The sequence below is a fragment of the Gorilla gorilla genome, chromosome 6 (genome assembly GCF_029281585.2).
Source record: "Gorilla gorilla gorilla isolate KB3781 chromosome 6, NHGRI_mGorGor1-v2.1_pri, whole genome shotgun sequence".
Taxonomy (NCBI): domain Eukaryota; kingdom Metazoa; phylum Chordata; class Mammalia; order Primates; family Hominidae; genus Gorilla; species Gorilla gorilla.
Window position 1 is genome coordinate 159329371 of NC_073230.2, and position 14485 is coordinate 159343855.

General features: G+C 39.2%; 1 protein-coding gene and 1 pseudogene across 1 annotated transcript; one reads left to right on the forward strand and one right to left on the reverse strand.

Moving 5' to 3' along the window:
• Positions 1-993: 993 nt before the first annotated feature.
• LOC101126544 (STE20-related kinase adapter protein beta-like) lies at positions 994-4475 on the reverse strand (annotated as a pseudogene).
• Positions 3413-9949, forward strand: GIMAP7 (GTPase, IMAP family member 7). Its single transcript, XM_004046477.2, has 2 exons — positions 3413-3500; positions 8821-9949. The coding sequence occupies exon 2, from the start codon at positions 8862-8864 to the stop codon at positions 9762-9764; it is 903 nt and encodes a 300-aa protein (XP_004046525.1). The 5' UTR covers positions 3413-3500; positions 8821-8861; the 3' UTR covers positions 9765-9949.
• The last annotated feature ends 4536 nt before the right edge of the window (positions 9950-14485 follow it).

Here is a 14485-nt window from a genome sequence, read left to right on the forward strand (position 1 = left end):
ATTATCTAGGTGGGTTTAAATGTAAACACAAAGATCTTTCTAAGGGGGAAACAAGAAAGTCAAAGAAGGAAGACAATGTGAAGATGGCAGGAGAGATTGGTGCGATGTGGCCACAAGCCAAAGAACACTAGTAGCATAGAGATGCTGGAAGAGGCCAGGAACAGATTCTCTCGTGGAGCCTCTAGAAGGTACCCTGCTAATTAGCCTGATTTCATCCCCATAACACTCATTTTGGACTTCTGACTTCCAGAACTGTAAGAGGAAAATTTTATGTTGTTTTAGGCCACTACATTTTTGGTAATTTTTCATGATAGCAATAGGAAGCTGATACTCCAAGGTTACATAATCTGTGTAAGAGCTAGGACAGTACTATACCTTTCATCTCCTGTTATTATTTGTGCACTATCTTAATAAGTTAAGCTTTGCATTGATTTAGCATCATGGCAGCAGAAGAAAAGCCCCGAGTTTTGTGCACACACACACATACACATACACACAAAATCAAAAACATAATGTTCTTTTTTTATTTTTATTTTTAAACACAGTATTCTTTTTTAATACATTTCAAGTGAATCACTTAATGTGAGTGAGGCTGAGTTAGATGTTACCATAAGTATTAACAGAAGTAAAAGGGAAAGTAAAGACATTTTCCCTCTACCATAAAAGGGTCTGGTGCAAGATAAACTAGCCTGTTGGTTTAACAATAGCTCATTAAAAAGGCCAGACAATCTGGGAGAAGAAGATGTACTTAGGAGCACTATCCTTTGAGGGACCATTCCCAAGAGGACAGCAAAATATTGAAAAAAATAACTGGCTCAAAAATTATATTGAGAGATCAAGACAGTTAGCCACAGTTTAGAAACATTTCCCGAATAAATAACACTAACTAGCTAGGTTAGTAGTTCTGATGTTTCCTTGGAGTTGTCATAGCACTCTGTGTGAACCAAAGGGACTACAAACTGATGCCCCTTTGAACAGAGTGATTTGAATAGATTCTCCAGTGCACCAACTGTATTTTCAAGTATAATTCTGGTATTTGTACCTAGCAATACAGAAGAAAAAGCAGCAAGGAGAAAGTGTCAAGTATATAGGACATAAGATGATTTGCCAGCCCTAGAATTCCCAATATGAATCTTTTTCATCAGGAAAACCACATTCTGGCTCAGTCCAAGGTAACACCGGAGGCAGTGATATTGATGGCTTGTTATAAGCAGGAGGCAACAGTGAAAGTATTGAATCCTGGCTTTCTTCTTTCATCTGTTTGAAGAAAACATGGGACAATAAACTGCTTGCTGATGGCCTTTTCTCTGGATCTTGTTGCAAACACAGCTGTAACCCAGCTAAAGAAGGCAGGAGAGAATGTTTTTGAGGATGGTGTGTGTAATCGGTCACTATTTACTGTGTGAGTTCCACTGGAGACAAGCACACTTGCTCCAATCCCAGAGTCTACACCTGACCGGGAATTTTTCATTTTGGATTCTGATTGAGGGAAAATACTGATATCCAATGGGCTATAAGGGGGACCTTTCAGTTTCTGTTAACAGCATCTGAGTTCTATGCACGTCCTGGAAAGGCACCTGCCCACTGGCTAATTCACATGTTGTAATCCCAACACTGTAAATATCTGACTTCACATTATACCCATGTAAATCCTGTCTCAGTAGTTCTGGACTCAGCCATGGCTGCACTAATGTGCTGAACTGTGGGAAATCATACACAGCCCTATGCCTCTGTCCATGCTTAACCAAACTATGCAGATGGGACAGGCCAGAGAGGGTCACTAGGCCATCACCAGAAATAAGGATATGGCTGGCTTTAATTCTCCTGTGAATACAGCCATATTGGTAGAGATAGTTCAATCCTCTCACTGCTCCAAAGAGAATGTTTCTTATTAAAGTTTTACTCATTCCTTCAGGAAAATAGGTCCTCAAGAGTTGACTTGCTGAACCATAGGCCATAAATGGAGAAATAACCCAAAGCCAACTGCCAACAGTGAAAACTGTCCAATAAGTTGTAATATTGGGATGCCGGAAAAAGTGGGATAGAATCATGGCTTTCTGTAAAACTTTCAGGCATTCTTTATTGCCGTTTTCCAGATTTGTAATTTTTGTAGTTACCAGCATTCCCGTAGGAGTATGCCGTGCTAGATGGACAGAAGTCAACTTGTCAAATCCTCTTCCTATTTCTACTTGGAGCTCGCAGTGAGAAACGTTGGCGGAACGTACTACTTCACTGGCTCTAGTGGATGGAGGCGACCAGGAAAGGGTTGGCTCTTCGACCAAGTATTGATGGATACTGGTTTCAGACTTGTTTCTCATGTTTGAGTGATTCAACTTGTGTTCTTGAACTAAAGCTCACAGAAAGTGACAAAAATCCAAATATTCCAAAGAAGGCTTTTGTTTTATCTTCCTTTGAAGACGCAGATTTATCCTACTTAGCGGCGACGACGGCCAGCGACTCCCTACAGGCTGCCAGGGGTGCGGACCTGGGCGGGTGCCGGAGCCCGGATCACAGAGGGTCAAGGCGAGCGCTCTAGGCCCACTCCTGGCGTGGGGCGCTGGAGGGTGGCAAGGCCGCGACAGGGGCTGTGGGCTTGGAACTCTAAACATAGTATTCTTATGTAGCCAACTGGAATATCTGGTCAACCGTGAGAGCTTTGGGAACCTGCCTCTCACCTCAAGAAACCTCCAGAGCAGATTGGAACCATCCACTGGGTAACTTCTGGAACATCTGTCTCTGCCTGAGACTGGGGTAGGAGGATGTGGGGTAGAGAGGAAGGTGGAGAAGGGATGTAGGATCTATTCCTTGGGTGCATCTTTACTTGTTGGGTCATGCATATTTTCAAACTTGGAAGAATTATACGAAAAGCAACTAGAGAAACTATGTGTTCATGGGCAGATTATTTTTCCAGGCCTCACCTTCCTTTTTTTCCCTTGGTTCCTAATGATTTAGACTCTGCCTTTGAGCCTCAGTGCTGTTAACTTTTGAATGAGTAACTTGAGGCCTTCCTGAAAGACTATAATAAAAAACCCATATTATACAATCACTAAGAACCCCCAGCTCTACGCTTGGAAACGGCAAGGTATATGCCTGTCTCTCTTCTTCCCCAAATCACCCCTCAGCCTCCCACTCCACCTTGAGAAGACAATCAGGTCCTGTGCCTTGTTTTCTAGGCAATATTTGGGTCATTTAATAAGGCTCTTTTGCATCCATCACTATAACCTGAAGCGAAAAATGTAGCTTTGGAAATGGTGTTTATAGCAGGCCCGTGGGCAAAAGGTTTCAACCGGGCAAAACTGAAGCAATCACAGATTATGGAGCCGTATTTCTGTTTCTTTAAAGACAAACATTTTTTTGTGTGTGGCTCCACCCAGCCTGAGCTTCCTGACTGAGAGGTTTTGGTGGTGGTACAGACGCTTTTAACTCACAGTAAAAGCAAAAGCAACAGCTCAAGCAGGCTCCTTGGAGAAAACCTGAAAATTCAACTTGTTCAAGAGAAGGTGAGCCTGGCTGAGAAGAGTGTCTGGTGCTATTGGGCTGCGAAGGGCAGTGAGGACAGGGTGTGTGGCTGGAGTGGACTCTGCCTTTAGGAGGGACAAGGCACTGTGCTAAGCAGCACTGCATAGAAGGTGCTGTGGGAGGGGTGAGTAGAAGGGGAGTGAGGAGATTTGTTTGCATGGAGCCCATGCATCTCATATGTAACAGGACACGCATGGCTGCATAGTGCACCCTCCACTCACTGGCTGTTGTGATAGACACAGAGTGTTGCCTGATAACCTTCATAAGAAATTAAGGGCTCCTAAGACAGATTTGTAAAGGTGACTGGCAATTTAGAGTCCACCTGTCTAAGTCCCTCTTCTTACAGAAAAAGAATCAGAATCCCAATCCCAGAGATTTTGATGATTCTCCAAGGGGTACCCAGATCACTCATGGCAGAGGAACACTAGAATTCAGTCTGCTGACTTTTTCCAGCATTAAGCAGAGACAAGCTGTGTCCCTAACAGTGTAACATGTGGGGCTGCTGCGCCATTCAATACAAAAAGAGTTGCTGTAAAAGACCTTTATAGAAATCACTCTATGAAAGCCTAAGGACAACCCTGCAAGATTGGTTTTATTTTCCTTTTTTATAGCAGAGGGAACTAGATCTCAAGGAGCTACGAAATCTTCTAGAACCGGTGGGTCTGGCCACAGTTTAGAACTGTTCACCTCTGTTGTAAATGCTTTTGTCATTTCTCAGCCTTTCTCTTAGCTGGAGGTCCTCTGGATCTTCCAGGAACCACTTGAGAAAGTTTTAAAACTTGAGAAAGTTTAAAACTTGAGAAAGTTTTAAAGTGATATTTCTGACCATCTCTCTCACGTTTGGCTTCTCAATATGGGAGAGATGGAAAAGTCCACGAGAAATGCGGAGCCCTCCTCACGGTTCCCTTATAACAGGCTGGCTCCCAGCTCACCTTTCTGCAGAAAGCGTGGATCATCTCCTTTGCCCTCCACTGGTCTATCTCTGTGCCATGTCAATGAAAATTTAGGATCATGGCCTGAGAGTAGCCAAGAACAGGCAGTAGAGTGCACGGTTAAGAGTGAGCATGGTAGATTCAGACAGACTTTGAATCGAATGTCTTCTCTGCCCAATACCTATTAGCACAGTGACCAGGGGCATGTTTCCCAGAATTTTTGAGCCACACCAGCTTCCTCATTTAAAAAATTAGAATAATAAAATTAGTTTCACTGTAGAGTATTTTTGAAGAATAAACGAGATATACAAAACATGTTTTATCAGGGTGTTCTGATATGCAGTCTATACTCGATAGTGGTTACACTATACATGGGTTAATTTTTTTATTTGTGAAAAATTTATACTTATTCAAAGGTAAAAATAATATAAGGAACTTCCATGTACCTATACTAAAATCTCACAATTATCAATTTATGCCAGTCTTGTTCAAATATCTGCTCCTATTCTCAACTCTATCACAGATTATTTTGAAGAAATGTCAGATATTACATCATTTTATCAGTAAATATTTGAGTATGTGTCTCTGAAAGATAAAGACCATTTAAAAACATTTCCACAATTTCATAAACAGGCTTCAAAAGGCAACTATAAATTTTAATACTACCAGTTGTATTCAGATTTCCCTGAAGATCTCATAATTTTTAAAATTGTTTGAGGTAGGATCTAAGTAAAATTCATACATTACAATTGTTTGACATCTCTTATGTTTCACTTAATGTGTAGGTTTTCACCTTCCTTGTTTCTTTCTGTTAAATTTCTTTGTTTAAGGAAGGGAAGGTCTTTTGTCCAACAGAACTGGACAGTATTCATACTGCTGATTGCATCCTAACAATGTCATTTAACATTCGCTTCTAGCTCCAGTGTTTTCTGTGAATTTATATGAATGTGGAGGTTGGATCAGATTAAAGTTTGACTTTGTTTTTTTAGTGGGAATACTTCATAGATGCTATCCTAAACTTCTATTAGAAGGCACATAATGTTTGAGTGCCTCTCTTTTTGTGATGTTAGCAGATGTTAATGATTGTCTAGAATGAATTTGTTTCATTAAAAGTTACCAAAAGATGATATTCTATCATTCTTTATTTATTTATTAGATGGAATAGTCATATACAAAGGAACTTTCATTCAGTGATTCTTTCATTTTTGTGAGATATAGTTAAAAGATGAGATGTACGAAAGACAAAATAAATGCTTCTTTCCCTTTAGTTGTCAATGTTCAGAATGATGAGTCACTTTCTTAGCATACTCCAAAGGGAGCAATTAACTTCTTTCAGGAAGATGGTGTTGTTATCAACTACTGGATTTCAATATATATGGTATATTTTAATCCATTGGAATAATCTTTATTAATGATGCTCAAATTATTCCATATTTGTCCAGTTGGAACCTCTTTAAGGTAGCTTCCAAGGCCTTCTGATAAAACTAAGTAATTTTTGATAGCATCCCTACTTTCTAGTATGAAAGATGTTGTAGGCTAAACTTGTATGTTTACTGGCCCAGACCTGGAATCAGTACTTTTTCCTAGTAGTCCTAATTTCTTTTGTGGGAAATACCATTTGAAGATCACAATCTGGGTATTAAGTGCACTCACTGCTACTTGGCCGACCATGGTTTATGCCTTTTAGATGGACTTCAAAACAGTACACACACACACACATACACACACACAGTGAAATTATTAATACTACATTTTCAAGCCTTTCAGGACAAATCTTTGTGTGGTTCATCCTTGACACAAGATACAATTAGGTTTATTTGTTCCATTTCTTTTAACTTTTACTGGTGTTTTAAAATATAATTTTTATTGTATAATTATGTAAACTATTTAAATGTTCTCAAGATCAAATTTGCAAAAACAAAGGATATTCAAAGAAGTCTAATGACCATTTTCTGTTCCTGTCCCTTGTACCTTGTTTCTCTCATCTTCATATAAATAATTCTTTTGTTTAGTTTTCAAATGGTTCTGCCATTGCTTTTTCACATGCACATAAAAATTATTTATATATATAAAACTAATATTCCTTCTTCTTTTTTTTTTTTTTTTTTTTTTTTTTGAGACGGAGTCTCGCTTTGTCACCCAGGCTGGAGTGCAGTGGCGCAATCTCGGCTCACTGCAAGCTCCGCCTCCCAGGTTCACGCCATTCTCCTGCCTCAGCCTCCCGAGTAGCTGGGACTATAGGCGCCCGCCACCACGCCCGGCTAATTTTTTGTATTTTTAGTAGAGACGGGGTTTCACCGTGTTAGCCAGGATGGTCTCGATCTCTTGACCTCGTGATCCGCCCGCCTCGGCCTCCCAAAGTGCTGGGATTACAGGCGTGAGCCACCGCGCCCGGCCATATTCCTTCTTCTTATATAAATGGTAGTAAACTATACATTATTTTCTTCACTTGGCTTTTTTCACTTAACAGTATGTCACAGAGATCTCTTCATACTGGTATATAGATATATTTCTCATTCCTTTTTGCAGTTGGATTGTACTTTTCTGTATGAATATTCCTTAGTTTATTCAACTGGTCCCCCCTGATGGGCATCATTCCTTTCTGTATTTTTGTCAGTGCAGCTCTGGGATAAATCCTAAAATCGGGATTGATAATCAAAGAGTAAATGCATGTGTAATTTTTCAAGGTATTGCTACCTTCTCCTCTATAGGTGTTAGGTTGTTTTCCCCTTCACACTAGTCATGCAAGAAATTACCTGTTTTCCCCATACCTTTACCACCAGATTATGCTGGGAAATGGATTTTTGCCATACCTATAGTTGAGAAATAGTTATCTCTGAGAATTTTTTATTTTTTCTATGTTTTTAATTATTTTTCTCTGTTGTGAATGAACTTGGATATCTTTTTATGTATTCAAGGATAATTTATATATTTTTTTCTTTGGCCGTGGGTTCATATCTTGCCCAATTTTCTATCAAGTCATTGGTCTTTTGTTTCTTTACTTTTAGCTATTCTTCATACAGTAGGAAAAGTAGCCCTCTTTGAGATAAATCGGAAAAAATGTTTTCCTAGTTTGATATTTGTGTTTTAATTTGCCTATGGTGTTGTATGCCTTACATAATGTTTTGGATTTTTGTGTAATCAAACTTATCAGTCTTTTCCTTATACTATTTTAAATCTTAGTTATTAACATCCTCCCCACTCCCAGGTTACAAAGACTTTACCCGTGTTTCTCTTATTATTTATATGGGATAGTTTTTGCATTCAAATTTCTGATCTATTTGGAATTTGTATGACATGAGGAATTGGAGGCAATTTTATCTTTAAAATTGCATCCAATTATATGGTGGTATAGTTATTTCAGTGTTGCTAATAAAAGTGTCCATCATCTTTCCCATTGGTATGAGGTGTTGCTTCACAGAATGTAAGTTAATGTAATTGAATGGAATATAAATGAACATAAAATGAGCAATGGCCTATTTGTGAATTCTCTGTTTCTGTTTCATGGCCTGTTTCTATTCACTCACCAATATCACACTGCTTTAATTATAGAGATTATAATATTTAATTGTCTGGTAGAGCTAGTCTTCCCCTGTTCTTCTTTTCCTTGATTGTCTAGGCTAACTTGCATTTTCCTTCATCCGAATGAACTTTATAATCAACTATTTTAGTTCCAGAAAAAAAGATGACAAAATTGAAAAAATTATATTTATATAAAATCATGTTAAAGAAATAGATATTTTTTCTGTTCTACAAACTACTGTAAACATGAATCAGTGTTAAATTTGGCCAACTATCTTTCCTGCATCTAGCTAATTTTCTTCTTAACCTATTAACGGGATGTGTTGTAACAATCAACATTCTCATATTGACCCACCATAGTATTTCTGAAATAAATCACACTTAATCACAGTCTATTATTTATTAGTGTCTAATAATTTAGGATTTGTATATTAGTATTCACAAATGAGACACATCTTTAGTTTTCTTTATTGATGAAATATTTGTCAGCCTTTGGAATCAATATGCTTGCTTCATAGAAAAAAAAATGTAACTTTTTCCTTCTTTTTATATGGCCAGGAGCAGTTTTAGGTAGCTTTGAGATCATCAGATCTTAAAAGGTTTAATAGAATTCACCTGTGAAACCATCTATACCTGGTACTACTTTGTGGGGAAACTCTTTAACTGCTTTCTCTATTATTTCTTCCATATTAATCGGACTATTTCATCTTTCTGTCTTTACTGTGATTAATATGGATAATAGGATATTACAAATTTTCAGGAAGAAAGAGAAAGCAGAAAAGAAGGTTGGGAATGGATCTCACTTACTAAAACTGGCTTTTTTTCCCCCTATCTTCCCCTCCTTAAGGTCTTGTACATGCCTAAGTTCTAGAGCCTCCTGACGTGAGCATGGCTGAGAGTGAGGACCGCTCCCTGAGGATCGTTCTGGTAGGGAAAACTGGAAGTGGGAAAAGTGCAACAGCGAACACCATCCTTGGAGAGGAAATCTTTGATTCTAGAATTGCTGCCCAAGCTGTTACCAAGAACTGTCAAAAAGCATCCCGGGAATGGCAGGGGAGAGACCTTCTTGTTGTGGACACTCCAGGGCTCTTTGACACCAAGGAGAGCCTGGACACCACCTGCAAGGAAATCAGCCGCTGCATCATCTCCTCCTGCCCAGGGCCCCATGCTATTGTCCTAGTTCTGCTGCTGGGCCGCTACACAGAGGAGGAGCAGAAAACCGTTGCATTGATCAAGGCTGTCTTTGGGAAGTCAGCCATGAAGCACATGGTCATCTTGTTCACTCGCAAAGAAGAGTTGGAGGGCCAGAGCTTCCATGACTTCATAGCAGATGCGGATGTGGGCCTAAAAAGCATCGTCAAGGAGTGCGGGAACCGCTGCTGTGCCTTTAGCAACAGCAAGAAAACCAGTAAGGCAGAGAAGGAAAGTCAAGTGCAGGAGTTGGTGGAGCTGATAGAGAAAATGGTGCAGTGCAACGAAGGGGCTTACTTTTCTGATGACATATACAAGGACACAGAGGAAAGGCTGAAACAACGGGAAGAGGTTTTGAGGAAAATCTACACTGACCAATTAAATGAAGAAATTAAACTAGTAGAAGAGGATAAGCATAAATCAGAGGAAGAAAAGGAGAAAGAAATTAAATTGCTAAAATTAAAATATGATGAAAAAATAAAAAATATAAGGGAAGAAGCTGAGAGAAATATATTTAAAGATGTTTTTAATAGGATTTGGAAGATGCTTTCAGAAATATGGCATAGGTTTTTGTCGAAATGTAAGTTTTATTCTTCCTAATTACTGTGATTTGTTAATGGATGAATTGTATTTTGCAAAGATAGAGAAATACCTCCCTCCCCTTAGCTTTATTAAGGTATCATTGATAAATAAAAATAAAATATGTTTAATGTGTATAATGTGATTTTTAAATATATATATATATGCATTGTGAAATAATTAAATAAAGGTAATTAACACATCTAGCACCTCTCGGTTACTATTTTCTTTGGTGTGGTGAGAACATTTAAGGTCTACTCTCTTAGCAAATTGCAAAAATGCAATACAGTATTATTAAGTATAGTCATCATGCTGTATGTTAGATCTCCAGAGGAGGTTATTCATCCTGCATAACTAAAGTTTTGTACCCTTTGACCAACATTTCCCCATTTCCCCCAACACCCAGTCCCTGGCAATCAACATTCTATTCTTTGCTTCTGTGCATTCTACTTTATCAAATTCCACATGTAAGTGAGATCAAGCAGTGCCTGTCTTTCTGTGCTTAGCTTACTTTACTTAGCATACTGTCCTCTGGGTTCATCGATATTGTTGCAAACGACAAGATTTACTTCTTTTTCAAGGTTGAATAATGTTCCTTTATTAATGGAATGTTAATAATGCACTGCATTTTCTTTATTCATTCATCTGTCCATGGACGCACTTGGGTTATTTCCATATCTTGGCTATTGTGAATAATGTTGCAGTGAGCCTGGGAGTGCAGATATTTCTATAATAATGCTCATTGCAGCATTATTCACAATGGATAAAAATATATTTCAGTGGAATATATATATAGTCGTTTATAAGCCACCTAGTTTATGGTATTTTTATAGCAGCCCAAATGGACTAATACCTAAAGGAAATGAAATATATCTTTATCCACTGGAATATATATATATATATTCAGTGGAATGTGTATATTCAGGGGTCTCTCTTCAGCCTCTTTTATGAGGGCATTAATTTCATTTCTGGAGCTTCTGCCCCCATGACCTAATCACTTCCCTGGGGCCTACCTCCTTATACCATCACATTGGGGGTGAGGATTTCAACATATGAATTTTGGGGGGACATAATCATTTAGACCATAACAATCTGTTCCTGGCTCCCCAAAATGTATGCTCTTATCACATGCAAAATACATTACTTTCATCCCAGTAGCCTCAAAAATCTTGTTCCAACATCAATTTTAAAATGTAACTCCAAAGTCTCATCTAATTATCATCTAAATCAGATATGGGTGAGACTTAAGGTACAATTCATTCTGAGGCAAATTGCTTACCAGTTGTGAATCAGTGAAATCAAGTATATTATGAGCGTCAAACATACAATGGTGGGACAAGAATCAAATAGATGCAATAAAAAATGATAAAGGGGATATCACCACCGATCCCACAGAAATACAAACTACCATCAGAGAATACTATAAACACCTCTATGCAAATAAACTGGAAAATCTAGAAGAAATGGATAAATTCCTCGACACACACACCCTCCCAAGATCAAGATTTCTTTTTTTTTTTTTTTTTGAGACGGAGTCTTGCTCTTTTGCCCAGGTCAGAGTGCAGTGGCGCGATCTCGGCTCACTGCAAGCTCCGCCTCCCGGGTTCACGCCATTCTCCTGCCTCAGCCTCCCGAGTAGCTGGGACTAAAGGCGCCCGCCACTGCGCCCTGCTAATTTTTTGTATTTTTAGTAGAGACAGGGTTTCACCGTGTTCGCCAGGATGGTCTCGATCTCCTGACCTCGTGATCCGCCCACCTCGGCCTCCCAAAGTGCCGGGATTACAGGGGTGAGCCACTGTGCCTGGCAAGATTTCTTACCCATGTATGATTTTTATAACACTATGTATCGGGGAACCTGCCCCGATAATCACGTAGGTTCTTTTCTATATTTCCTAAGCATCGGCTGGCTTGAGAAATAAAGGGACAGAGTACAAAAGAGAGACATTTTAAAGCTGGGCATCTGGGGGAGACATCACACGTTGGTAGGATCCGTGATGCCCCACAAGCCACAAAAACCAGCAAGTTTTTATTAGGGATTTTCAAAAGGGGAGGCAGTGTGCAAATAGGTGGGGGTCACAGACATCAAGTACTTAACAGAGTAATAGAATATCACAAGGCAAGTGGAGGCAGGGCAAGATCACAGGACCACAGGACTGAGGAGAAATTAAAATTGCTAATGAAGTTTTGGGTTCCATTGTCATTGATAACATCTTATCAGGAGACAGGGTTTTGAGATCAACTGGTCTGACCAAAATTTATTAGGCAGGAATTTCCTCTTCCTAGTAAGCCTGGCAGCGCTATGGGAGACTGGAGTTTATTTCATCTCTGCAGCCTTGACCATAAGAGACGACCACGCCCCCTGGGGAGCCAGTTCAGAGACCCACTCCCAGGTGCACATTCTCTTTCTCAGGGATGTTCCATGCTGAGGAAAAGAATTCAGTGATATTTCTCCCATTTGCTTTTGAAAGAAGAGAAATATGGCTCTGTTCCACCTGGCTCACCGGCGGTCAGAGTTTAAGGTTATCTCTCTTATTCCCTGAACAATTGCTGTTATCCTGTTCTTTTTTCAAGGTGCTCAGATTTCATATTGCTCAAACACACCTGCTGTACAATTTGTGTAGTTAATGCAATTATTACAGGGTCCTGAGGCAACATACATCCTCCTCGGCTGACAGGATTAAGAGATTGCAGTAAAGACAGGCATAGGAAATCACAAGGGTATTGACTGGGGTAGTGATAAGTGTCCATGAAATCTTCACAACTTACATTTAGAGATGGCAGTAAAGACAGGCATAAGAAATTATAAAAGTATTAATTTGGGGAAGTAATAAGTGTCCATAAAATCTTCACAATCCACATTCTTCAGCCATGGCTTCAGCCAGTCCCTCCGTTTGGGGTCCCTGACTTCCTGCAACAACTATGCATTGATCATTTGGAAATACTGACTCAGTTATGCAGATAATCAAATAATGACAGATTTCATTATATACTTACAGCAGCTGATGCAAGCTGTCTAAAATTTTTGCTTAAAATCTAGGAACTTTATCATTGACCATAAATACTACCACTATTTTCCCTAAAGCAAAGGCTCACTGTTTTCAAGAAAATGTCTGAAAGGGAAAAATAGAAATGAAGAAAGGAGTGACAGTTACCAAGCAAGTCCAAAACCCTGTGGCTCAAGAATAATCTTTTCTGGCTTGATGCTCTCAAGGCCCACTGATATGGAGGTCCTGCCTTTTGGACCCTTTTTGATGGTTGTCCAGCCTCCAAAGTTTTGCCTGTCCCCACAGCTTTTCTGAGCTCAGCACACACCACACCAGAGCCTGCTAGAGCTGCACCTAGGGGAGCCGAGCAGCATGGCAACAGAGTGTGGGGAGCAGAGTCCACAATGTGAGGTAATGCTGAGCAGCAGTGGCCCCTCCTTTGAAATTGTTCTGATCCCCTGGGCCCTAGCATTCTGTGATGGCAGTCAGCCCTACTGATTTCTGAAATGCCTTTGGGGTCATTTTTCCATTGTCCTGGACAATAGGTCCTTGCTTCTGTTTAGATGGCTCACTGCCTTGATCAATAGCACATGACTTCCATCGAGATGGCTGATCCATACTAATTTTCTTTATCAAATGATCAATAGGCCACATCATTTTCTCTTCTGAAAAAGCTTTCTTATCTTTTTCCAATACGGATAGACTAAGAATTTTCTAAATGTTTTAGTTCTACTTCCCTTTAACTAACAAATCCATTTTTATTTCTCTCTTCTCACATTTTACTATAGGCAGTGAAGAGAAGCCACACTGTACCTTCAACACTTTGCTTATAAATTTCCTCTTCCAGATATCCAATTCATTACTCACAAATTCTACCTTCCACAAAACACTGGAACAAGAACACAACACAGCCAAATTCTTTGCCACTTTATAATAAGGATTTCTGTTCTTTCATTGTCCAACAACACATTCTTCATTTCTCACTGGTGAGACCTCATCAGAATGGTCTTTACTAGCCATATTTCTACCAATAACCTAAGTTATTGGTATATCTACTTAGGTATTCACTAAGAAAATTGAGGATTTCTGAACTTCAGCAGAATCATCCTTAATGGTCCATTCACAGCAATGCAGGATTTTTCTAGCACAAATCTCTCACTTCCAGCCTATGCTTATTACCCAGTTCCGAAACTGCTTGCACATGTTAGGTATTTACTACAGCAGCACCTTCAGTTCTTGATACCAATATTCTTTCTTAGTTTGGAGTGCTATTACAAAATACTATAAGTTGCATGGCCTATAAACAACAGAAATTTATTTCCTACAGTTCTGGAGGCTGAGAAGTCCAAAGCACTGGCAGATTCAGCGTCTAGTAAAGGCCCATTTCCTCATAGACATCTATCTTTTCACTATAACCTCACATGGTGAAAGGGACAAGCATCTTCTCTTGAGCCTCTTTTATTTTTGTTTTTGTTTTTGTTATTTGTTATCTGTTTTTTGTTATTTTGTTTTTTGTTATTTGTATTTGTTTTGTTTTGTTATTATTTTATTTTTTTAAACTTCCTATTGAGCCTCTTATAGAAGGGCATTAATCACATTTATGAGGTCACTACCCCCATGAGCTAGTTACATTCCAAGTGCCCCATCTCCTGTTATCATCACACTAAGCATGAAAATTTATCATCACATTAAACATAGCAATTTTGTGGGAACATAAACAATCAGAATATAACAGATATATACCCAGAAGCTTGCTGG